This window comes from Panicum virgatum, chromosome 7N, assembly GCF_016808335.1.
Source record: "Panicum virgatum strain AP13 chromosome 7N, P.virgatum_v5, whole genome shotgun sequence".
NCBI lineage: Eukaryota > Viridiplantae > Streptophyta > Magnoliopsida > Poales > Poaceae > Panicum > Panicum virgatum.
This window is the reverse complement of record NC_053151.1, coordinates 40,035,699-40,060,509: the sequence shown is the minus strand read 5'-3', so window position 1 is coordinate 40,060,509 and position 24,811 is coordinate 40,035,699. Positions and strand designations below refer to the sequence as shown.

The following is a 24,811-nucleotide window of genomic DNA, read 5'->3' as shown; positions in this document are numbered from 1 at the left end:
AAAAAAAAGTCAAATATCTTGTCGTCAATCAATATATGGTAATCATCACTGATAACACCATCTATCAATATATAAAGAGAGCTGTCATCCTGTCCAAAAACAAAATTTGATGCTTTTGTGATGAGCAGCATGCCGTGGTGTTGACCTAGATAACTGGCACTAAGATAGAGCTGGGCTTACCAACGCATTAGTACGATTTTGATGTATATGTTAAAGTATATTTACTTGCATAATAGTTAAAATATATTCAAATTTTATGCATTATGGTGCATAAATAAAAACTCTATTTAAATTCTATGTCTTATGGTGTATAAACAAAAACTCTATTTGCCTAATCCCTGCATTCGAAAGTATAAGTCATTTTAGTTTTCTAAATTGAACTCTATCTACATTATTAAACTAGGTTCACTAAATAAACTAAAATATATCCCGGTCCATTTTCATAAACTTAGTTAAAATTAGATGAATGTTTTAGGGTAAAGATGAAACACACTATAATTTAAAATAGTAATTATTAACTAGGGATATATAACTATAAATTACTTGCCCATGCAGTTGCACGGGTTGATAGGCTTATTTTATAAAAAATAAAACTGAGAGATGGCCAATAAAAGTTGGAGTATCACGTACGCAACTAGTATGAACCGCAGGCTTATCTAGCTTCAAGTACATATAGAGTAGACGGAGCGGCTGCGGACAAGCGCGTTGCCATGTCAAAAGGCTGGATCGATGGGCGGCAGGCATGTAATGATGGGATGATGATGGGTGGGGAGATAGCTAGCGCGCCCCGCGGGGCCCGAGCGCGGGTGGGGTGGGGTGGGGTGGGGATAGGTGCGTGCCGGCGCAAAGCGGGACACGATGATTTGGGCCTGGGGGAAGAAAGGCCATGCGCCCGGGCGCTCGCATGAATGAATGGGCACTTGAACTCGCCTCGTCGTCTCCCCGGCCGGCCAGTCCTCCCTCTCCTCCGTCCCATCCTGTGGTCTCTAGCTCTTGCGTGGTGTGCGCCCTACCCTACGGTATACCAATGGGAGCACAGCACGCCCTCTGCAATGATGCCGGCCATCCTCGACCTCGAACCGGGCCGGGCAGGGGCAGCCTTTAGCGTTCTCGGTTGGTACCAACTCGAAAAGCCAGTCATTTCTTCATGCACTGCTCCTACGTGCCGCGATCATTGCCTGGTGTGCAGCTCAGTGTTCTCCGGTCCTAGCTAGCCCAAAGCGAGCAAGTACTGGTACTATACTAGCTAGATAAGATGTGCGCATCATCGATCCCAGTCTAGCTATTAGCTAGGACGATCGACATCCATATATGCCCATTCTGCAGTCAAAACATGAAGAAGTGACAGTTCAATCGCAGTTACTTTTTCATTCGCTGGTATATTATATTCCTCAATTAGTGGCAACATTTTGAATAAAACTCCATATAAATCAATGAAGGATAAAGATGCTAACACTTACAATTATACACCAGGGGCGGATGCAGGAATTAGAAGTAAGGGGGCTCATCTCCCTTCTTCCTCCAAGTCCTTCATTTTCCTCTTCATCTCTTTTTTTTCTCTTCATCTCCCTCCTTCCACCCTCTAATTTCCATGGAATTCTTGGGGTGGGGCGGGGGTTTTGAGCCCCCTAGCCCCCATGCTAGCTCCGCAGCTGTCATACGCTAAAAATCTAATAATCATTTGAAAATGTGTAATAATCTAAGTGGTCCCAAATCTGAAACTTTTAGAGAAGGTGCTATTTTATACGGCAGACACAATAATCTATTTTTGCACCACACGCAGGCAGCATATAGTATGCTCACGAGCCACATAGGTGAAAAGGCACGCACTAGCTACAGTTTTGTCGGATATAAATATATATGCATATACATACTCCATGCACATTATTCCGGCGTGGTCAGATTACGGAATGAAACGCTGGCTCGATCGTCAACAAAGGGCAAATACAATGGCCGCCTGCCTTTTCACCGAAAAGAAATCCTTAGTTTGGTCACGGTGGAGAATAGCTGAAGTTAGCTAGGCCAGCAATATATATTTCGCTGCTTTTAGGAGGAGGAGGTGGTGGTGGGGAAGTTATGATTGCACCAATTAAGGAGCCCGCCCCACAAGTTAATGATTGCTGTCCCAGAAACTATGTGAAGTGAGATCCAACATTCCTCATCCCGCCCGGTCTGCCTGCCCCGTGCTAGCTCCGCCTCTTTAAAACCCTCGCTCTCCCCCACTTCTTTATCACTTCCATCTATCCCAACTCCCTATAGCTCCATCCCCATCCCCAGTTCCAGCTCCACACACTGACATACACGCGGTGGTCGATTGTAGAGAAGAGAGACTAGAAGATACAAGGGGAGATCAATGATGGAGAGGGCCGAGGACTTAGGGCTCAGCCTCAGCCTCAGCTCGTCGCTTGCCGCCCCTCGCACTCATGTCGCCGCCATGCTGCTCCGATCTCCAGGTAAATGCACCGAGAATTGCTATTTGTATGTATGCAGCTTGTGTGTTGGAGTAGTAGTACCTAGCTACTTCGTTCAGCTCCAGCTAGGCACACTACTATCAAGCTGATGTACAAGAGCAGTCGTCATCAGTAACTAGCTAATAGTGCTGTTTGTGACATACTCTTGATCATCAGAGAAGAGGTTCCTGGAGATGCCGCTGCTCCCGGCAAAGCGGAGCGAGGTCACGCCGGAGGAGGGCCTGCGGGGCGGCAGCGACGAGGAGGACGGCGGCTGCGGCCTCGACGGCTCCAGGAAGAAGCTCCGGCTGTCCAAGGACCAATCGGCCGTGCTCGAGGACAGCTTCCGGGAGCACCCCACTCTCAACCCTGTAAGTAACCATCATCCTGCCCGGCAAGAGCAGACTACTCATCAATGGATGAACAGCGGGGCTCAATCATTCGCTAGCAACAAGCTGGCTGATCTCGATCTAAACAGAGCTGCTTAATGGCGTGCAGCGGCAGAAGGCAGCCTTGGCGCAGCAGCTCGGCCTGCGGCCCCGGCAGGTGGAGGTGTGGTTCCAGAACAGGCGCGCCAGGTACGTTGGCACATGCGATATATGTATGTGTCGCCGGCCGCACGCAGCTGCCTTTGATTCCCATCCGCAGCCGGCCGGCCTGCCCTCCCTCAGCTGGTCTCGTGTTCGTGTCGCGCAGGACGAAGCTGAAGCAGACGGAGGTGGACTGCGAGTTCCTGAAGCGCTGCTGCGAGACGCTGACCCAGGAGAACCGGCGGTTGCACAAGGAGGTGCAGGAGCTCCGCGCGCTCAAGCTCGTCTCGCCGCACCTCTACATGCACATGTCCCCGCCCACCACCCTCACCATGTGCCCCTCCTGCGAGCGCGTCTCCTCCAGCGCCAACTCCGCCGCCGCGTCGTCAGACCGCCGCTCTGCCGGCGGCGCCGTCATCAGCACGGCCCCCGCCGCCGAGGGCGCCGCCGTCTGCCACCGCCCGATCGCCGTCCGGCCGCAGCAGTCATGACGACGGCCGATCGACGAAAACGATCGGCCGTGGCGTCGAGCCACCGCCACCACCAGTAGCTTCTACTAGGCAGCATACTTCTACACTAGCTAGAGCTAGCTGTGCACCGTAGGTGTGTAAGCCGACAAAGCAGTCTGCGCATTTATTCGATCGTGCCAACTGTTTCCTCGCTCGCTCGCTGTTAATCTTCTTCTCTTCCTGTGTGTGTACTATTGATTAGTCGTCGAGTGGTTAGCTAGACAGCCATCTAGGACATGAACAGCGAACAGATTATGCTGAAGAGGTGTATGTTCCCGGGCGGCCGGGAACTGGAGCGGCGGCGTACGTGTGTGTGTAGGGAATTGAAGAAGAAAGCAAAGGAATATCGGTCGAGCAGCTGGTCCTGTGAGAAAGCGGGGTGGCTGGATATGGTGGGATACGGGTGTAGGGAGGGTGGGGCGCAAGGGGATGGCACGGTGGTTTGCCCTGTCGACCTGCGCCCCCCCCCCCCCCCCCCCTCCCGGCGATGGTGCGCGACCGGTCGCCGTCGTCCACCGGTGGCCGTGAAGCCTGATTATATATTGATTTCTAGCGTTATTTAACACGGATAGCCATGTCCCATCGCCTTTGTAATCTCGGTATCGTGATGGGCTTTATTCTTGCTGGCTTAATTAATCCGGCGATGGGCACTCGCAGCTTAATAATCATAATTAAGGCGTTGGCTGATCAGCCTGTGTCCTGAGAAAACACGCGGCTGGAATGAATGAATAAATCAAGCTGTTTGTCCATTCTGGAGATTGAACATCAGGTAGCTGCCCCGGCCCGTCAGTGACGGATTTGGTCTCTGTCGATGGACAGTAGTCCTGGGAACCTAGGAACTGTATATATGCCATTCGTAGCATATGTATCCGTATCGAAATATCCAGAGACTGATGGATCGGCAGCACTCGTACCATGCATGTACCAGCAGGTGGTCATTACCAGCATAAAATCGCAGGTGGTAGGATCGGAAGAAGTGTGTCGTCTAGGAAGACGAATTCGGCATCCCGGCTGCCGGCAGGAATAGCTGCTTCATGCCTTCATCCCGGCCGGTCACATAGCTAGCGCGCATGCATGGCACATTGACATCGATCCTTCCACAATAATCCCTCTCATCCTCGACCAGATAGCGGGGTCAAACTCGTCGTCATCTCGATCTCCTAGCCTGCCGGTTTGCTGCATTCTCGCCGCTTTATTCGCCAAACCATCAGCATCCAGTGCCCCAACTCGGGCATGTGGGCCATTGTATTGTTGTAATAAGACAGGTAGTAGTTACTAGTAGGTTACGCCTAGTTTGTCTCTCCAACGTGCGTGCGTGAATATTCTGCACGCAGACAATGACAATGCGCGCAGCGGTTTTCTTGGTCGCGCGCGCCGTCGCCGTCAGCTCCCACTTGATCGAGTGTGCGTGATCAAACGAACCCAGCTGCAGCAGGTAGCTAGGCTGCTACTGCTAGCATGAGCTTTTCAGGTTTGTGGTATATGCTACCTGAACAGAGCACCGGCACATTCAGGCACCCGGGGGCGATGCATGCACGAGTATTACTCCTTCCGTGAGTCAAAATTTTTCAAGTTTGATCAAATTTATACAATAAAATAATAACACTTACGATACAAATTAAGTATCATTTGATTCTTTATTAGTTATATTTTCATAGTATACCTGATTGATGTCATAAATCTTTGTGTTTCTCTCTATAATTTTGGTCAAACTTTGAGATGGTTTGACTCTCCAAAATTTTTAAAATGACTTATAATTTGAAACGAAAGGAGTGCTAGCTAGTCACCGAGGCCAGAGCGCCAGGCCTTTGGTGTGCTAGCTCGATCACGCGGCCGCGCGCCCACCGTAACTTGTGGAGCAAAAGCTGGGGCATCTCTGAGCTCTCAGCTCCATCCATCCATGTCGCATGTTGCTGCTCATTGTATAGTTTGTATAAGAATTGGTCCGTGCCGTGTGTTGCTGCTCATTGTATCGGAGAACCCCGGCTTTTACGAGATTGGCTAGCACAATGATTCGCAGGGGGGAGTGTCCTCACGTGGTTGGTCGCGGCACTGTCCCTGCACTGCTCTGCTCTGCTGGAGCCCAAAGCAAACAAAATCACCGACTGATCAGGAGTCAAAACCCAGTGCGTACCAGTGGGGCAGAAAGAGTTGTTTTGGACTGGGGCCAGTTATGTACTACTCCCTCCGTTCTAAATTATAAGTCATTTCAAATATTTTGGAGAGTCAATTTTTTTTAAATTTGACCAAACTTATACAACAAGATAATAACATTTACGATACCAATTAAGTAGCATTAGATTCTTTGTTAGTTATATTTTTATAGTGTATCTATTTGATGTTATAATTTTTTGTGTTTTTCTATATAATTTTGGTCAAACTTTAAAATAGTTTGACTCTCTAAAATTTTTAAAATAACTTATAATTTGAAACGAAAAGTGTACTGTCGTGGTATTGAAATGCCTAGGCGCCCATCGCTTATATTATGGCTAAAGGATAGTAGGCCCAAATGTAAAATTATTAGGAAATCCAGCACCGTCCTACGGCCCAGAACTCGAAATCCGGCCCAATATATTTTCTGGGTGCTGTTCTATACGAGCCTCCTGCTGCCTTGGTTACTCCAGCTTCCTCATGCCACCAGGAAAGTAAGGAGTAACGCAAATACTAGGTGTCACGCGCGCGTGCGGACCTGTCACACAAGTGCCCGCGCACACGGCCCGCTAGCTGGTGGGTGGTTCATCGGTCCACTGTCGTGTTTAAGGTCCAGTTTTTTTCTTTTTTCTCCTGGAAGTTCTAATAACATATTTTTTTTCATTTTGTTCAAACGGAACAATTTGTTGCAGTGGAACATTTTTTCATTTTCAAAGATGGGATCGGATCCAATTGAATAACTTTTATTTTTTTCTTCTAACGGATTTTTTTCCAACGAAACAATTTGTTCCAACGGAACAATTTTAGTACAATCAGGAGGAAAGCTGTGGACTGGCGGCACAAAAGCAATTCGCGATCCAGCTCCCTCCGAGCCTTTCTGTGATGGATCTCGAGGTCACGCGAGTAACCCGAACAGCCCCCAGGAGTAACCCTCAAGCAGAAAACACAGGAAGTCTCTCCTTCCGTCATCCCCGAGCTGGTAAAGAATAACTGTGCAACCAAGGAATAGATAACCCATGCGAAGGAAGCATGATAAGTTGGCACACGTATTTATTACCAAAGAAGAATAATCAATAGCGATGAAGTATATCACGCATCTCCACCATATCCTATATCTCTCTAGGCGTAGTTGGTTTTTGTTTTCGCGACCGTGGCTGAGCACGTTTTTCATTAATAGAAGATTTAGTTGGTCTTCACTAATCACTACACTGGTTTAGATCACTTGCCACATTTTCATGTAAGAATTAAAATCTTGCTCGACTCGCGCACAAATTCGACAATATTGGACTACTAGGTTTGCAAACTGCAATCGATGTAAACTCTGAACCCATCACAGTGTACTTGTTTCAGATTATTGACGAAATACAAAGTTTAAGTGGGCTGCTGGCCTAATTGGTTCCTCGAAAAAAAGCTTTACATTGGAGTAAGATTGGCTGGTTTACATTCCTCAGGTGGTCCCACAAAATTATATATATATATAAAAGAAACTAGTACTAAATTAAGTACTACCTAGGCACCTCTTTTCTAATTTTGCGGTAGCTAAGGACCTTGAGTGGAGAATACAGATTTGTCTAATAACCAAATAAAACAAAAAAAAATTGGCATGTCACCAGTAGACAGGAAACCCGGGATCGACTTCTCGCGCCCACGACTCAAGGCCGCCAATCACATCGCTGGCATAAGGAAACCCGTTCTCCCGGAGGATGTGGACGGCCACCTGGGAGTCCTCGCCGCGCTGGCAGATGAAGTACACGGGGCGGTGCCTGCCGTGCGACACGTCCGCCACTTCGCTCAGGGCGTCCGTGAGCCGGGGAAGCTTCTCCCTCAGCTCCTGCAGCGGGATGTTCACGGAGTTGGCTATGGAGGCGATCTGGAAGTGGTGCACCGGCCGCACGTCCAGCAGCAGGTGAGGCCGGCCTTTGTCGAGCAGCCGCTTGTATTCTCTGCAGCTGATCCGGGCGTTCTGTGGGAGCGGGTTCTGGCTTGGCGGCGGCTGCATTATAGGGTCAGGTTAGAAATGTTTGTGAACTGAGCTGGATCGAACAGTGTTCGTGAGTACTAATTTGAGCTAGTGTATATGTATACGATATTTCGGTTTGTGGATTTTCAAGGTATAAAATTCATGTTCGATTGTTGCTTACCTTAGCTTTAAATAAAAGGGAACATGGTAAACAAATTGTTATCTAGGAAAAAAGATATGTACTTACCTTACTGGGATTTGAAGACTCTACGAAGCTGTCATAGTCAAACATCGTAAAAGTATCTTCAGTCAAATTAGGATGATCTCCACAAACCGCGCAAGTTGATGACCTTTGATGGATCTTTTTAACCTTCAGAAAATAATGTAGAACAATGTATGAGCTTTATGAGTGAGACAATAATTCTCATGAACAATTTCATGTTGCAACAAGCACGTAATAATTAAGCACGTTCCAAGTATTAGAGCATGATAAGGTTGATCAGTTAATTGTAGCAAAGCAACGAATGCATAGAATGGAGTGACGTACAGTCTTAAAACGGGAGGACAATGCATCAAAATGTATCATTCTTCCACAAAGAGGTTCACCGATACGAGTTGCGACCTTTATAACTTCAAGAGCTTGTAGACAGCCAATCACTCCTGGAACTGATCAGTAAACGTAATTATTAGATCGTGCACAAACAATATGGAAACCAATATCATATCCAGTACCAGCTGAGAAACAAGGTATGAACATATAAATATACTTAATGCATATATATCATACCATCAGCTTTTAGTACTAGTATGATGCGACCGATAAAAAAGGTATGCTATATATCTTGAGGATTTTGCACTACTGCAAGATTTGTGGAAGATATGAAGAGTTCAACTCATAAGGGAATGTAATTCATATCAATGTCTGAAAGAAATTCTCGGTAATATTATATATGTGTCATGTATAATGTAGAACAAAACCATTAACAATCCCACCATTGGGTTCGTGTGCACTTCAGTATATAAGCATGGATATTGCTGAATCACAAACTTTACTAGCAAAATAATATATAGCCCTTTAAATTATTCCCTAATTAATTTGTCACTCAATTTGGTTTAGGGCACTAAGAGGATCTGAGAATGGGGTATTATGGAGAATTTTGATACTTACCAACACAAAGAATTCCATTATCTGAACCATTCTGGCATACTGCTGAGTTTGGAAAAAGACACCGGTAACAGGGGCTTCCATTATGGTTATAAACCGTTAACTGTTACACAAGTTTGAAAAGTGTCACTAAAATGAACATAGAGTTTTAATATGGTGAAATTTCAGTCATTGCCACATTAAGAATTACCTGCCCTTCTAGACCTATTGTTGAACCAGATATGAGAGGCTGAAAAGTCATATATATATATATATATATATATATATATATATATATATATATATATATAGAGGTAGCAAACAAATCAGCACACAATCAGTTAAAAAATATTTTTGACAAAAGATTAACATTTCGATATATAAAGATGCAGTTGTTTAGCATTTTCTCAGATAAACAGAATACAAGGTATGCATTGTCAAATGATGAGGTATCAAATTTCCTTTATGCGTTCACACTTTTCCCAAAACATAAGGTTGACACAGTAATATTACCTTACGGAGAAGGACACAGCAATCGTTAAGCATGTACCGACTAGCAGGGCTGTTTGTCGCATCAACTACTATGTCATATCTGCGATTATGTAGTGTTGAAAACAAGTACAGTATGTACACAATAACCAAAAGGGAATGGATTAAATTCCTTTTTCACATTCTCAAGGATACTGTCTCACAACATCCAAAGCATTTTTGGACTTCAGTTTGAGATGATGGTCGAACAACTTGATAGAGGAATTAATCCTGATACCAATCAAAAAGTATTTCAATTACTTGGTTCCACATAAATGTTTGAAATATAGATACAACAAACTATCAACAATATATCTTACGCCCGGCAAGCAGACGCTGCTGATTTCACTTTTGGCTGCCCAACATATGCTTCTACGTGTATAACCTGAAAAGTAAATTAAGGGTAATCAGGTGAAGGATATATCTAAGCAAACTTAGAAAAGAAAAACACACACAACACATAAAAGAACATAACTATATATTGTAGTGGAAGTTCATGTGCAAACTGAGAACCCATAATTAAGTTTCTAGGATGCGGTCAATTGTTGTCAAAATGGCCATGTGGAAAAGATATTAGGAAGTGCAAAATTGCTTGAATATAACTGATTAAACTGAGTTATACAATGATGCGACTTGGGCAATAAATTGTCCTTTCGACTTAGTCTGAGTTCCAGGAAATTGGTAGCCAACTTGAGGTTGCACCTGAGGCAGTACGTGATAAGGACAGAAGACTACTGTCCTACGAGTATGAATGGATCATATGAAGTATGTATACCACAGTTTACACAATATACCTGTCCATGGAGATCGCTGAGTTCAACGTTTTCTCCATCAGCAATGCCTAAGGAACCTAAATATATATAGTGAGCAAAGAGAGCAAACTGAGTTAAGTTTCTGTCTTAAGTTTTTTAGCAAAATCGCAGCTAATACGTTATGTAATTATAAAACATTAGAAATGATCGATCTAGCAAGATAGATTAAAGACGATAGGAAATTTAGTTACCAACGCCACATGCAGCCAGATACAGGGCTACGGCCGAGCCCAGCCCTCCGGCTCCGACCACCAGAACAGATGACCGGGAGAGCCTCCGTTGCCCTGCCATCCATTTTGACATTTTGTTCAGAAAAAGAAAAAACAACAAATCAATTTTTTGTTTCGTGGGTAAACAAAAAATTGATCGATCGACCATTAACGGGCAAGCAAAGCAACTGATCGATCATGATAGCAGCCACCAACCTTGCACGCCAAAGTCGGGGAGAAGGAGGTGGCGGCTGTAGCGCCGGACCATGTCGGGGCTGAGGCCGCCCCCGGCGGCGGCTGCATGCACGCCCATGGCGTCCAGCTTGGTGGAGAGGCTGGGAGGGAGCGTGGTCGGCGCAGCGCCGCCGACGCGGAGCTGGGACTCGAAGAAGCGGATGCGGCTGTCCAGCTCGTCCCTCTGGGCGCGCAGGCTCGCGATCTCGCGCATGATCGCCTCCGTCCTCCCGTCGCCTGCGCCCATTGTGCCGCACGCACGCACGCACGAGCACGAAGCGCTGCTCGCTAGGACGCTAGGGTGAGCTCGCCTCCCCAGGTATAAGACGAACGCAGGTAGCAAGAGACGAGAGGCTGCTCGTGGTAGTTATAGAGCTCCCAGTAGTCCCACCCTGCTGCAACGCCTCGTGAACAAGTCCTCGAGCGTAGCTGGTGAATGTTCTCCCGCGTTTCTTGCCTTACTTCGATTAATAAACTTAGTCGCCAAGGCAACCTTTTGCTACTACGACAGACTCTACAGTACGTATATTCAACGTCATCCACCACGTATCCCTATCTAGCAGCAACTAGAAACAATATTGACTGCCAAACCGGCCGGACTCGATGTATGTTGACTGCTTCTCAAGTAATAATAAAGCTGCAAGGCCTACTGGTGACGGCGTTAGCCGAAGGTGCCGCCGCCGAGTCATCAGCGGTTAGAAGTTAGAACTTAGAAGAGTCAGATGGATCCAGGAGGACCACCGTTTAGGTAGGTACGTAGGTATCTGCTCTGCGATTACGTCACCCATGATATCCAGCTGCTTATATCATTTCATTGTTATTGTCATTGGACCAACAATATCGTGTCACTGATTATTAAAATTATCAATTTTTGGTATTGTTAATAACTTAGTATATAGAAAATACTAATAACTTGAGGAGTTAAGGTATGCATGAATGATGTGTTTCACGGTATGTAACATGTAAGCAGGAAGCGATGAGAAATACCAATTCATAAGCTATTAAACTCAAATCACAAACTAAGGATAGCTGTAGTTAAGCACATGAATGCTAAACATATATGAAGTGCGATGAAAAGTAAGAAAAAAATTGAAAATGGACAAAGAAAGAAGTGTACTATACAATACAACTCTACAAGTCATATTATTGCTTTCTAAAGTCCATCACAACTGGGTGCATGCAAACATGAGAACTACACTATAATATAGTATGAGTTAATCTATAATAGTCGTATCTCTTAAAATTTCTGGCACGTGCGGCGGGTTCCCAACGGTACCATCGTTGCCTACTAAACCAATAAATGTTTCGTTCTTGGCCTGGTAGTAGTTGTCATGGCCCATGGGCAAGAGAGTTATTTAGCAGGTGTGATTTACTCAAAGTGTAGAGTAGATCTTAGCCGTTATCCCGGGCCGGGTTGTTTCAGTAGTTGGCGACTATATAGTACGTCGAAGAAACACGTATTATATATGGATGAACCTACACCAGCCCGCTATCCGCAGAACAAGGAATTGAAACTGGCGTTTAATACCGCTGACTTGTTGACTAAGTTCACGTATAATACGAGTATGATCTGTGGTTAATTTTGTGGTTACCGGTGCAGTGATGTGTGATCGGGCCGCTTCAACGGTCAAGGTCCGGGAGGACAGCGACTCGGGGGGTTAGCCGCTAGGTCGTCATAGTGTGATTGCGCAACGTGTCGTTTGACATCCAACGGCCGCGCGCGACGACGGCGAGCGAGAGGGCCATGAAGAAGATTGCGCGTGCACGATCCGCCCGCGTTTCTCCGGCGGCGGCGGCGCCCCGGCGAAACAGCGCCGGCCGGGTGCTGCGCGCGGGCGGCGGGAGGCCGGGACCGGGAAGGAGCTTTCCGGCCGGGCATCGCCAGCTAGCACATGTGCCGCCGCCGGTCCTCTCCCGGAGTCTGGCGCAGAGTTGTTCCCGCGCGTGCTCTCAAAGCCCTAGCTCCCGATTGGAATCTTCTAAATGATTGTCGTTGCTGCTTGCGCGTGAACGTAGGGGTAGGTAGGTAGCTATCGTGGTGGATGAGTGTACAGCGATGGGTTCGTTCAAAGCTCAAAACCACCTTTGCCTCGCCGGGAAAGAAGAGGGTAACAGGCCCAGTACTAAAAACGGAAGGTCTAAATTCAAAAAAAAAACGGAAGGTCAAGCTGCAATTTTGGCCCATAAGCAGTGGTCCTGGAAGAAAATTGTGGCCCAGTCCATCGCCGTTGAAGCGCATGACAAATCCCCAGACCCACGATCCAAATCTCCTGGTTTCAATCGTCTCAGTCTCTACTGCAAAGCATTCCGTGATATATACGTAGCGTCGTAGCCTCAACAATAGCTGCAGTCAATTGATAATGGAACAGTTCTTTGTTTGCATCTTAAAAGTTGTTTTTTCCTCTCAACGCCGGGAGAAACTAGAATGAAGACGAATATTACTGCCCGCTTGATTACTCCAGTAATTTCAGCTATCTTTTCGTAACACGGCCGCCATTAAGCAGCGGAGGAAGGAAACGCATAGAATCTCTTTCCCGGGTGAGGTAAAGCATAGCTGCCCCCATTAAGCAAAGGATAACCCACCGATGCGCAGAGAAAAGCCTGCCTGCTGGAGCTACCTTTCCGCTCCTGAAATCTACACACCTCTTCAGAAAGTTGGCGTTCGCATCTCAGATCACGCACGCCGACCGTTGGGATTTGCTGATTTGGGAGCTACAGTAGTATATTCAAGGATATTCTGAGCTAGGGTCTGTTTAGTTCATTTTGCAAAATTTTTTTGCAAAGGAATCTTGGTCATTTGAAGTACTAAATGAAGTCTATTTGCAAAACTTTTTGCATAGATGGGTTGTAAATCGCGAGACGAATCTAACGATGCTAATTAATCCATATTTAATTAATAATTAGCGGATGGTTACTGTAGCATCACTGTTGCAAATCATGGATTAAGTAGTCTCATTAGATTCGTCTCGTGATTTACAGCCCAACCATGCAAAAAGTTTTGTAAATAGACTTTATTTAGTACTTCAAATTAGCAAGATTTCTTTTCACTTTAATATGTTTACGACTTTAATATGTTTACGGAAGTGAAACTAGGGCCCTGTTTAGTTTCCTTCAAAATTCCAAAACTTTACAAGATTCTCCATCACATCGAATGTTTCAACGCATGCATGAAGTATTAAATGTAGCTAAATAAAATAACTAATTAAATAGTTAGATTGTAATTTGCGAGACGAATCTTTTGAGCCTAGTTAACCCATGACGGGACAATAATTATCAAATACAAACGAAAATGCTACAGTGTTTTACACCCAAATTTTTACGCAATTAAACAAGGCCTCGCTGTTGAGCCAATAATAATGCCTCTGAACGGATCCTCAAGTCCCCGGCCCATTGCAGCAGTCAGCTCATCGCAACCCTGCATGGTCGGCCGTTACTAGAAACGTCTACGGGACGAGACCGTCAGAATCCTCCAAACATTACAATCCGCCTGGCTGGTGAGCCATGCATGGCCCATCGCCTGACCTTGCGAAGCCACCCCTCATGCCGTGTGTGCTCCGGCAGTGACCATGCCTGGGCCTGTTTGGTTAGGAGTTCGGGCCGCGTTTGGTTAACACCACGAAATTTTTTTCACAAAAAGACGAATGCATGCATGGAGTACTAAATGAAGTTTATTTGCGAAATCTTTTTACGGATGGGTGTAACTTTTCGAGACGAATCTAATGACGGTAATTAATCCATGATTTGCTATAGTGATGACCATTCTCTAATCGTGTGGTCAAAGGACTCATTAGATTGATCTCGCGAATTTACCAGAGATCCTGCAGGTGGTTTTGTAATTAGACTTTATTTAATATTTTAAATTAGTGGTCAAAAGCAACCCTAACCAAACACGATCCATGTTTGGTCAAAGCAATGTAAATTTCCCCCGTATTTGGTTAAAAAATTGCGCGGCGCGAGGAGATGAGCATGGGTACGCATAACTCGGTGGGCTATGAGTTCCGCCAGAGAGCCCATCCTGTCAGACCAGCCACAACCAAACATATGCAATCTATTTCATCCAATTTTTTTCCCTCCACTTAACCAAACAGGGGCCTTGTTTGGTTTAGGGGATGGAAAAAATTTCCTGGTAAATTTTTCATGTGTTTGGTTGGAAGAGTTGGGAATTTGGGCCCACGGGATGGGGCCATAGGTGTGTAAATGTAGCAAATTTTGACTTTTTGGGCCGTGTTTGGTTTTGTCTGGAAAAATTTTTTGCGAAAACTGTTTGCATCTTTGACCACTAATTTAGAGTATTAAATAAAGTCTAATTACAAAACCACCTCCACAACCCACGTGTAAATTGTGAGACAAATCTAATGAGCCCTTTGACCGTGTGATTAGAGAATGATTACTATAGCATCAATGTAGCAAATCATTAATTAATTACCGTCATTAGATTCGTCGCGAAAAATTACACCCATCCCTAAAAAGATTTGGCAAATAGACTTTATTTAGTACTTCATGCGGACATTCGTCTTGTTGTGTAATTTTGATTTGACAGCAAACCAAACACAGCCTTTGCATTCAATTCTCCTAACCAAACATGTGGAAATGTTTCCATGAATTTTTTTTCACACCGTAACCAAACAGACCCAGGGCCCCAGTTGCACACCGGCCCGGCTCCACCACCTTGGGTGGCAAGCCAAGCAGCTAGAGCGGCAGAGCTCCAGACCGCAACGCACATGCAGTTCTAGATGTTGCTATGCCACGCGAGCTCCTTTCCTTTTCCTCGAATTGATTTCGCCTTTTCATCTAGCACGTTCCGGCGGTTTCGTTCGTCGACGGTTAATTTCTCTCCGGAGCGCGCGGGTTTTTATTTGCTGCCGTCAGATTTAAAATGACAGCGCCCCGGCCTCTCCCTCCTTGCTCTTCGTTCTGATCCGCGATCAAATTCTTTCCCTCCCTCTCGTGGCTTGCGTCCCGACCAAGTCTTGCGTGGCTTCCTCTCCCCGCCCCAAAGCCAAGGATCATTCGTCCAAGCTTTCCACATCCAACAACGAGGAGCAGGCTGCAGGCGATCCAGCCCGCGAACAAACAGCCGGCGGCAAACACGAAAGAGGCGCGCGCGCGCGCGCGCCAACAACAACCTTGCTCTCGCGTCCGCGGTAATGGCGGAGGCGGCCGGCACGGGCCCGGCGCAGCAGCAGACTGCGATGGCGACCGGCGATGTCGTCTTCGCGAGGCTGCAGCAGGTGCTGGCGCTGCTGTTCCCGTCCAACCTGGCCGCGAAGGCGGCGCTGTTCGCGTGGTGGCGCTGCTGCCGCTGCTGCCGACGAGCCAGGCGCCCAGGATCTGGGAGCTGCCGCACCTGCTCCTGCTCGGCATCATCATCTCCTACGGCGTCTTCGGCCAGAAGAACGCCGACGCCGAGGTGGCCGCGGCCGCGGTGGCCGACGCCAGGCCCGTCGTCGACGACGAGGCGTCCGTGGTGGCCTACGTCTCGCAGATGATGCAGGGCTCGCCGCTGGTATTCGAGGACAACGACTGCGACCGCGACGGCGGTGACGGTGGGGCCAGCAAGGACGGCGTCCAGGCGTGGAGCTCTCAGTACCTCCCAGACGACCCGCTCGTGATCGTTGCCGATTCCAACAACGGCGACGGCAACGCAGGCGAGAAACCGCTCCTCCTGCCGATGAGGAAGCTGAAGCCGGCGACCGAGGACTCGGCGGCCATAACAGATGATATCAGCGACGGCATTGAGGAGGAGGAGTTCCTTGCCCCCAAGGCAGGATACGACGGCGTCCGCCAGCGCGCCATCCCGTCGCCATCATCCGTCCTCGACGCCGACCTCACGCTCTCGCCGTCCTCACCGCCTCTGCTCCCGCCTCCCCCTCCGCCACCGCCGCCGCCGTTCCTCGGCCGCGAACGCCGCAGTCTCCGGAAGCCCAAAGCTAGAAGCTTCAATGAATTCGGGGCAATCGGCAACAAGAGCGCGAACAAGAGGCTCGGCCTGCACGGCATCGACGGCAAACAGTTCCGGTCCAAATCGGCGGTACAGGCGACGAGGCGCGGCTTCGTCGGCTACGACCCCGTGGTACCAATCGGCGACGACGATGACGCCGTCGATGATGCTGAGTTAGATGAGGTGGTCGCGTCGTCGGAAAGCTCGTTCAGCAGCGACATGGTCACGGACGGCGACGAGGACAAGGAGGATGAGAACATCTTCGAGGAGGATGAGGAGGTGGCGGAGGAAGTGGACAGCAGCTCGTGCGACGAGGAACTCTTCGAGCTGGCGACGAAGCCGGGGCTGGAGGGCGAGGAGGAGGACGAGGTGGACCGGAAGGCCGACGAGTTCATAGCCAAGTTCAGGGAGCAGATCAGGATGCAGAGGGTCGAGCCGGCGGCCACCACCAGGAGGTGACCCTGCAGGGCAACAGGTTCGACGGTCTGCTTGCAAGATCATGGCGAGGCTCGGGCTCGCTCGCCGTGCTGTTCCTCGTGTACGACGACGTATTTTTCTCCCCTTTTGTTTCGTTTTGGGTGTCCCGATGTAATTACGACAAGATGAGCAGCGGTGTAAATTATTAACAAAGTGGAGCCAGGGCGAGTAACTCCAACAGATTAATTTTCTCTTTTTCTTTTTTTCATTTTATAGGGAAATCCACCATCATAATTTTAGTTTATTAGGGAGATGTGCTCCAACAGGTTGATTTTTTCTATTTCCTCTTTAATTTATGAGTGGTCAGAATCTTATGTGAATTTTATGGCTAAGAAAGAATGGATAGAAAGAGAGAAGGAAAAGAAAAAAAGTAAAATTCCCTTTTAAAATAGGGAGAGGGGAGGGAAATAAAGGGGAAAAAAGAAAGGGGAAAAGAGAAAATTAATCTGTTGGAGGTAAATTGTTTTTCTTAAATTTTTTTATGACTAAAAAATAGAAAGAGAAAAAGAGAAAATCAATCTGTTTCATTAGGATTATCGTTATGCGTTGATCATCAGTTGGCGACTTTCTGCACTCTCTGAAAGTCTGAAGTCTGAACATGTCCATTCATCCAATGCTGAATGCTGGTGAACACGAACTAGAAGTTTCGTTTCCGCAGGAGGTAAAAACAGCCTTCAAAGGCTGCCTGAATTTGGCGGCCTAGACCATGGGAACTAACAGCACAAACGGAGATGGTTGGCCCAGTCTGCATCCGCCCCGCAGACTTCTGAGCCTCCAAGCCGGTCCACGCCACACCACCACACCCCGCCGGCCGGCCGCGCAGGGCGGCCCACCGAGTTCGTTCGTCTCTCTCCCACGCCACGCTTATTGCTAGCGCCGCCATGGCGCCATGCCCACGCGCGTGCGCGACGCCTCGCCCGGCACGCCGGGAACCGCGCACGCTGCTGGTGCGTGCAGGTCGCCGGGTCATACGGTTCTTCCGATCCCCGTCCCTTCCCGGTAGCCGCGGCGGAAAGGGGGAAAAAATGGTGCTCTTCTCCGTGCAAAGCTGCCGGCTGCCGCCGCCGCCCCGCCGCCGTAGACTGCGTCCGCGCACAGCGTGCCATCATCCATTGACCATTGAGCGGTGTTGGCGTGTTGCCGGTATGCCGTACACATCGGCGAAATACGTACGTATACGTCTGCTGCCCGTCGGTTACAGTTGACGTATCAGTATCACACCACTCGTTAGGTACGGAGGAGTATACATTGTTTTCTTTTTTTAGAAAAAAAGAGAGAGAATTACTAGGCGAGCGCCGAGTGTAGAAAACAAGGACCGGTACTGGGTCTAGTACAGGGATTTCAGGCCTGTTTAGTTCCCAAAAAAATTTTGTATAATACTTGTTACATCGAATTTTCGGACACATTAATGAATCCTTAAATACAGTTGAAAAAAATAACTAATTAAATAGTCTAATTGATTAGTACGAGCTGAATCTTCTAAGGCTAATTAGTCCATAATTAGATATTATTTGTCAAGTAACAACAAAATATGCTACAGTACCGAAATTCAAACTTTTTCACCAACTAAACACACCCTTAGTATTTGTTTCTGCATAGTAGCATCATTTCTGTTTTTGAGTTAAAAAAAAGCATCATTTATGTTTTCCAGGGCATATGTTCGCGCTTTATATTTAGCAAAAGCTAAAGAGCGGCGTGTAAAGTCAATGCCCGCTCCAACCACACGCCGCCGGCCTGCGGGATTTATTGATGACGGAGTGGGCGGACGCGAGGCCCATATCATCTGACGCCGTGATGGTCGAGAAGGAGCCGTCAGAATCAGCCGTTCCCACGATACAGATGTAGAAGCATTTTCCTTTTCATGCGTGAGATGAAACAGCATGACCAAGAGCAGTTGGTGTTATGAATTATAATCTACTTTCGTACTGTACTAGGCAAAAATGCATGGCATGAACTTGGTCTCTATTTCCGCATATCACATTTCAACTTTCCAGCGACATTTCATACGGGAAAAAGAGGTGTGGTGTTGTGTCCATGGCATTCTTTTTCTATTTGTGGTGATCGCAAGAAAACACATACACTCTCTGTTCGCTGTTTGGTTCCTCCAACCAACCAACAGCATTTTTCTCTCACACAGCTCTAGCACCAGCCTCTAGTCACCAACCAGTTAATAGTATTTTTCTCTCACACCACTCCAGCACCAGCCACCAACACCAGCACAGCGAACAGACTGATAAATCCCTCGCGTCTTCCAAGTTTCATAAAAGTCACCTGATATTTCAACCACCCTCACTGATTTCAAACCAAAGCATCCTTATACCAAAGGAAAAGTCCAGTTTACACTTGTGAACTATCACAAAAGTTCAATTTTTAACCTTAAACTACAAAACTGGATAAAATAGACCATTCAACTATCAAAGCCAGGCAAATTTGACTATTTGGGTGGTTTTGAAGGTGATTTTTCATTTTATAAAAATTAAAAATATTTAAATTTAAATTAAAAAATTAATAAATAATTCAATTTAAATTTAAAAAATATGAAATGGGTATCAAATTTTTTCTAAAAATATAACCTATTTATTGGCACTGTACTTGTCATTTGTTTGAATCCATTTTTATGTTCATAGTATTTTGTTGCATGTAGTTATGCCTATTATTTTTGAATAAATAAGATTTAAATAGAGCAATAATAGATAGATTATATTTTTTTAAAAAAATTGAACTAGTTTCGTATTTTTCTATTTTAAAATGAATTACTTTTGATTTTGAGTTTATAGATCTCATTAGAATTTTTTATTTTTTCTGAAAATACAAAACCACCTTCGACACCACCTTAAGGATCAAATTTGCCCGGTTTCGATAGTTGAATGGTCTATCTTATCCGGTTTTGTAGTTTAAGATTGAAAATCAGACTTTTTGCGATGGTTTACACCTTAAACCGGGCTTTTTCCTATACCAAAACATTTCAAACTCACAAGTCCCTCTCAAACTCACAACTGGCTTGTTTCAAGTCCAAACTACAAAAGCCGAAGCTAAGCTCTATTTGTTTCAGCCTGTAGTCAATTTTGAAGGTTCGATTTTGAAAAATTTGAAAAAAAAATATCTAAAAATCAGATGACTTCTCAAAATCAAGCTTTCATTTTTTAGTGGAACCTTTTAAAATTGGCCATAAGCTAAAACAAATATGACCATAATAAAAGGGCATCGAAAAAGCATTCATCCTCACCTAGACACCCCCATTCTTTTTTTTAACGAACACCCTCACATTCTCGCCGTCTCACTCACAAGTCAGTAGTCACACCACATTCTCACCTTTCCCACACAACTTTCCTCTCTTGCCAGGAAAAAAAAGAAAGAAATTTCCTCCCGGAACGAAACGAATCTGAAGCTAGCCTGCCTGTCCTGTCCAGTGCTGCAGGCTCTCCTCCATCCCAACGGCAAGAATAGCAGAGGCTGCGCAAGGCGAAAGCAGGAGCAGAGCCGCCCCCAAACAAGCACGCACAACTGCACAAGCAAACCTCTTCTCTCTCCCTCTCGGCGTCGGCGGTCTCTCCCAAACTCCAAACCCTACCACCGCGGCCCGCCGGCCCCCATTCCCCCCACTGGCCACCCCCATTGCCCTCCAGTAGCAACCAAGCACCCGCTCCCTGCTTCCTCCGATCTACAGCAATGCGCAAGGCAGTCGTCAACGCCGTCCTCTTCCCGGCCCTCGCCGTGGTCCTCGCCCTCGCCGTCTTTTACTTCGTCCGCCGCCGGCGCCGCCGCGGCCGCTCGGTGCTGCCGTCCTACGGCGCCGGCGCGAGGGCGGACCGGCTCCAGGCGCCCGGCGGCTCCGGCGGGTACGTCGCCGGCGGGGAGGAGGCGCTCGTGCGGTTCCCCGGCGGCGAGGCGCTCACGGTGGCCGCCATCCTCGAGGCGCCCGGGGAGGTCGTCGCCAAGTCGGCGCACAGCACGCTGTACCGCGCCGGGCTCAGCGCCGGGGAGGCCGTCGCGCTGCTCCGCTTCGTGCGCCCCGCCTGCGCCGCGGGCGCCGAGGAGGCCGCCGCCGCCGCGCGGGTGCTCGGCGCCGCGCGCCACCCGAACCTCGTGCCGATCCGCGCGCTCTACGTCGGCCCGCGCGGGGAGAAGCTGCTCGTGCACCCCTTCTACGCCGCCGGCTCGCTCCGCCGCTTCCTGCAAGGTCGGTGCCCGTTTCCCTCCATGTCGCTTGCTTTCGACCCAAGCCAGCTCCGAGTAAGGCTAATCATGCGAAATGATTCCTTGATTGCTTACTCGAGTGCTGGTGTTCCATTGCGCGGATTTGCTGCGGAATTTGAAATTCGCCTCAGATTTAGATGATTAAGTTGCTTTTTTCATCCGATTCCTGCGGTAAAAGGTTCGCAGGCAATGATGCTTCGCGGACTATGCAGATTGTTGTGGGGTGGGTACTCTGTTACAGCCTTACAGGGTGTTTTTTTTGTTCCTTTTAGCCATGTGTCTTCACTGTTACGCATTGTGCTTTTGTCGTAAAAGGGACAGTTCATAATTACTTGGTAAGATTTTCCTGGTTGGTTGTTAGCTCCAACACTTCAGCAGAGCATCTTCTTCTTGTTGCGTAAGATCGTGGGTTTACATGTGCCAACCTCACTTCATTTCAATTTTCAATGGTATAACACTTTCAAGCTTTTTAATTGTCGCTTCTATAAAATGGGTGATGCAAGTCCTCTATCAAATCAAGGCTTTGGAGGAAAGTAGGATCTTTTTCCAGGCATAATTAATGTTTCTTTAATTATCGGAGTGAGAAACGCTTTTCTTTTTTTAAGTCTTTTCATGACTTACTTCCGGGCATTATGTTGGTGGAATGGTGGCACTTCTGAAATGTTTGTGTTTTCCTGCATCTGTCACCTCTCGTTTTCAGGGAGTTGTTGGATCATATTCTTTGGTTAAATATATAGTATATCGTTGAGCCATCAATTAGTCACGTAGAGAAAGACTTCTGTAATAGTCCTTATTGCTTGCATGCACAAATCAACTTGCAGTTCTATTGCAATGAACTTTGGGTCATTTGCATTTCGTAACATCAAGGTCTTGAAGAGGACAGTTTTTGGTTACAAAGGAATTTCATCCATTACTAGTGTCAATCAATAAAGTAGCTCGTCTCTGTCGATTCTTCACTCATTTATCTATATCTTTTGCTTTTCGCTGTTTTTCTCGTTTGCAATTCTCATCTTTATCTGTTCTTCTGACCTGCAGAGGGAATCAATGATTCACAGAGATGGGAGATAATTTGCAAGTTGTCCATCGGCATTGTCAAAGGACTGGACCACCTTCACACAGCTTCGCAGAAACCAATCATTCACGGCAATCTCAAAACAAACAACATTATGCTTGACGCCGATTTCCAGCCTAGGATCTCAGATTTTGGCCTCTACCTCCTCCTGAATCCTGCTGCTGCACAAGAGATGCTTGAGACATCTGCAATGCAGGGGTACAAGGCTCCAGAGCTGATCAAGATGAGGGATGCCACAAGGGAGAGCGATATCTACAGCTTGGGAGTGATTATGCTGGAGATGCTTGCTCAAAAGGAGATTGCAAATGATAAACCACCAAATGCCCGCGACATCCATTTGCCAGCCTCTTTCAGGGATCTTGTTCTCGAGAGGAAGATATCCGAAGCTTTCAGTTCCGAGCTTATCAAACAAAGCAAGAATTCTGGGAAGGAGGAGAATCTAAATGCCTACTTTGAATTGGCAACAGCTTGCTGTAACCCTTCACCGTCGTTGAGACCGGATACAAAGAAAATACTCAAACGGCTTGAAGACATAGCAAGATAGATAATAGGTGGGTCTGCGAGGTGTGGCTCCAATGCTATTTAGAAAGTGTGGTGTTATAGCAGCAGAATAGCTTGGTTGTCTCTTCTATTGTCTGCTACTTCTTGCATACAACAGAGTTTGTATCGGGGCATTTGGAGAATGATGGTAAACCTAAGCTAGGAGCAACAAGCATGTATAGCATAGTATACTTTCCACGCCACTATATAGGAACTCATCAGTGCACATAACGTGGGTGCTTTCTACGTGGAAATTTCCATAAGATTTCCTTAACTGCATCTGTCTTTCCTGAAGATTTTGCCAATTGCGTGTCTTGCATGAAACTGAAAGTGACCGGATGTGATTTCAGTTTCCATGCATCAGACAGTATGTGCTGAATTGCTGATAGTAAACTGGTGATGGAATTTTGTCCAAAGTCGTGACCAAGGAACAGGTTATGTTCTACTATGGGCCGTGTTTGGTTACGGTAGAAAATTTTTCGGCACGTTTTTCGAGAAGAGAATCTCGTATACATGGAGTACTAAATGAAGTCTATTTGCAAAACCTTTTTAGGGACGGGTGTAACTTTTCGCGATGAATCTAATGGCGGTAATTAATTAATGATTTGCTACAGTGATGCTACAGTACCAACCTCTAATCGCGTGGTCGAAGGCCTCATTAGATTCGTCTTGCGATTTACGGGGGGTTGTGGAGGTGGTTTTGTAATTAGGCTTCATTTGATACTTTAAATTAGTGGTCAAAGGTGCTACAGTATTTCATGAAATTTAACCAAACATGGCCATGGTGTGTTTAGTTGGCGAAAAAATTTGGGTTTTAGTACTGTAGCATATTTCGTTGTTACTTGACAAATAATGTCCAATCATGACTTAATTAGGCTTAAAAGATTCATCTCGTGCTAATCAGTTAGACTATATAATTAGTTATTTTTTTCAACTGTATTTAATACTTTATGCATGTGTGTCCGAAGATTCGATGTGACGGTTGTTGTGTAAACTTTTTCAGCAACTAAACAGGGCCTACTATTGCAAGTCAGTGACAGCAATGATTCATGCTCTCGTACTATACCCAACTGAAGAGGCAAGAGGACTATTGGTCAAAAGATGCCCAGGCCTCTCCGCCTAGGGTTTGTTGGTCCTTTGGTTCCCAGTCATCAACAATCCTTCATCTTTCCACAAGAAACATGACTGAGCAATGAAGTACGTCGGCTCTTTTGGAGGCACCGCCTAGTGACATCCTGTGAACGTCTCTTTACTGTTGGCCTCGAAACTTCATAGCTTTGCGGTCCCAGGCATGTCGACATCAGTAGCGCGGCTACATGCAACGTTAAATTTAGGGTCAGTTGGATCCATGCCACTACAATTTCACGATTTTTGATTTCATGTTGAAATCGATGCCATTGAGTGGCATGATTTTCAACGTGAAACCCAATTTCACGGAGTTGTGGTGGCATGAATCGAATTTTCCCTTAAATTTAACCCTATCTTTCAAAGTTGCCTATAAGCATTCGATTTGGCGAACGTTTTCGCGGCACCGTTGCAAAAACTTTTGGAGAATTCGCCCCACCGGTTTGTTATTGCACTTCCGACCTAACAGAAAGTCAAAAAGATGGTAGCTCAGTAACGGATCATCTGATGCCTATATGCCACTGAAAATTATAACCATTTCTTATATGCCATTAGCCCTACATGTCATAGACACAAAAAAACACGTCATAGACACACAAAAAAAATCCACTACATGCCATTCAGTGACATACAAAAGATGAGTTATATTTTTCAATGGCATTCAGAAAATTTAATCATCATCTGATCGACGGTAAGGTACTTTAAGGTAGGTTTTCACTTCCAGATCTCAATTTTTCCCCGCGTAGCTTGGGGACAAATCGAGGCTCCAAATTCGGTGTGAAAGGGACCTGCCACCCTTTGTCAGGGCCGAAGATCTACTGCAACCATGTGGCCTCGCCTCGCGTTTTCTTGTGGCGGTCAGAATTCAGAAACCAATCCAATTATCATAAGTAATGATACAAACAATGCGACAATCATGCCGAGCAAAGAAA

The 24,811-nt window shown here is 46.5% G+C and overlaps 3 protein-coding genes and 1 pseudogene across 3 annotated transcripts; 3 read left to right on the top strand and 1 right to left on the bottom strand.

Annotated features, from left to right (window-relative positions):
• The first annotated feature begins 2,173 nt into the window (after positions 1 to 2,173).
• LOC120680492 (homeobox-leucine zipper protein HOX17-like) lies at positions 2,174 to 3,643 on the top strand. The gene is made up of 4 exons (XM_039961987.1): positions 2,174 to 2,453; positions 2,628 to 2,821; positions 2,949 to 3,028; positions 3,147 to 3,643. Exons 1-4 carry the CDS (start codon positions 2,354 to 2,356, stop codon positions 3,469 to 3,471), a joined length of 699 nt encoding a protein of 232 aa, XP_039817921.1. The 5' UTR covers positions 2,174 to 2,353; the 3' UTR covers positions 3,472 to 3,643.
• Positions 3,644 to 7,134: 3,491 nt separating this feature from the next.
• LOC120680491 (adenylyltransferase and sulfurtransferase MOCS3-like) lies at positions 7,135 to 10,941 on the bottom strand. The gene is made up of 11 exons (XM_039961986.1): positions 10,510 to 10,941; positions 10,276 to 10,368; positions 10,067 to 10,122; positions 9,593 to 9,657; positions 9,429 to 9,503; positions 9,258 to 9,336; positions 8,956 to 8,994; positions 8,769 to 8,868; positions 8,148 to 8,266; positions 7,848 to 7,970; positions 7,135 to 7,633 (listed from the first exon to the last, which is right to left on the bottom strand). Exons 1-11 carry the CDS (start codon positions 10,772 to 10,774, stop codon positions 7,247 to 7,249), a joined length of 1,401 nt encoding a protein of 466 aa, XP_039817920.1. The 5' UTR covers positions 10,775 to 10,941; the 3' UTR covers positions 7,135 to 7,246.
• Positions 10,942 to 15,280: 4,339 nt separating this feature from the next.
• Positions 15,281 to 17,125, top strand: LOC120680688 (annotated as a pseudogene).
• A 3,155-nt stretch (positions 17,126 to 20,280) lies between these two features.
• On the top strand, positions 20,281 to 23,033 carry LOC120683321 (putative kinase-like protein TMKL1). Its single transcript, XM_039965392.1, has 2 exons — positions 20,281 to 21,125; positions 22,178 to 23,033. Exons 1-2 carry the CDS (start codon positions 20,615 to 20,617, stop codon positions 22,756 to 22,758), a joined length of 1,092 nt encoding a protein of 363 aa, XP_039821326.1. The 5' UTR covers positions 20,281 to 20,614; the 3' UTR covers positions 22,759 to 23,033.
• Positions 23,034 to 24,811: the final 1,778 nt, after the last annotated feature.

Coding starts and splice junctions, on each gene's coding strand:
- LOC120680492 (XM_039961987.1), top strand. CDS start 2,354: ATGATGGAGAGGGCCGAGGACTTAGGGCTCAGCCTCAGCCTCAGCTCG. Junction 2,454..2,627: donor CATGCTGCTCCGATCTCCAG/GTAAATGCACCG, acceptor CTTGATCATCAG/AGAAGAGGTTCCTGGAGATG. Junction 3,029..3,146: donor TTCCAGAACAGGCGCGCCAG/GTACGTTGGCAC, acceptor CGTGTCGCGCAG/GACGAAGCTGAAGCAGACGG.
- LOC120680491 (XM_039961986.1), bottom strand. CDS start 10,774: ATGGGCGCAGGCGACGGGAGGACGGAGGCGATCATGCGCGAGATCGCG. Junction 10,123..10,275: donor TCTGGCTGCATGTGGCGTTG/GTAACTAAATTT, acceptor ATATATATTTAG/GTTCCTTAGGCATTGCTGAT. Junction 8,267..8,768: donor TAATGGAATTCTTTGTGTTG/GTAAGTATCAAA, acceptor TTTACTGATCAG/TTCCAGGAGTGATTGGCTGT.
- LOC120683321 (XM_039965392.1), top strand. CDS start 20,615: ATGCGCAAGGCAGTCGTCAACGCCGTCCTCTTCCCGGCCCTCGCCGTG. Junction 21,126..22,177: donor GCTCCGCCGCTTCCTGCAAG/GTCGGTGCCCGT, acceptor TCTGACCTGCAG/AGGGAATCAATGATTCACAG.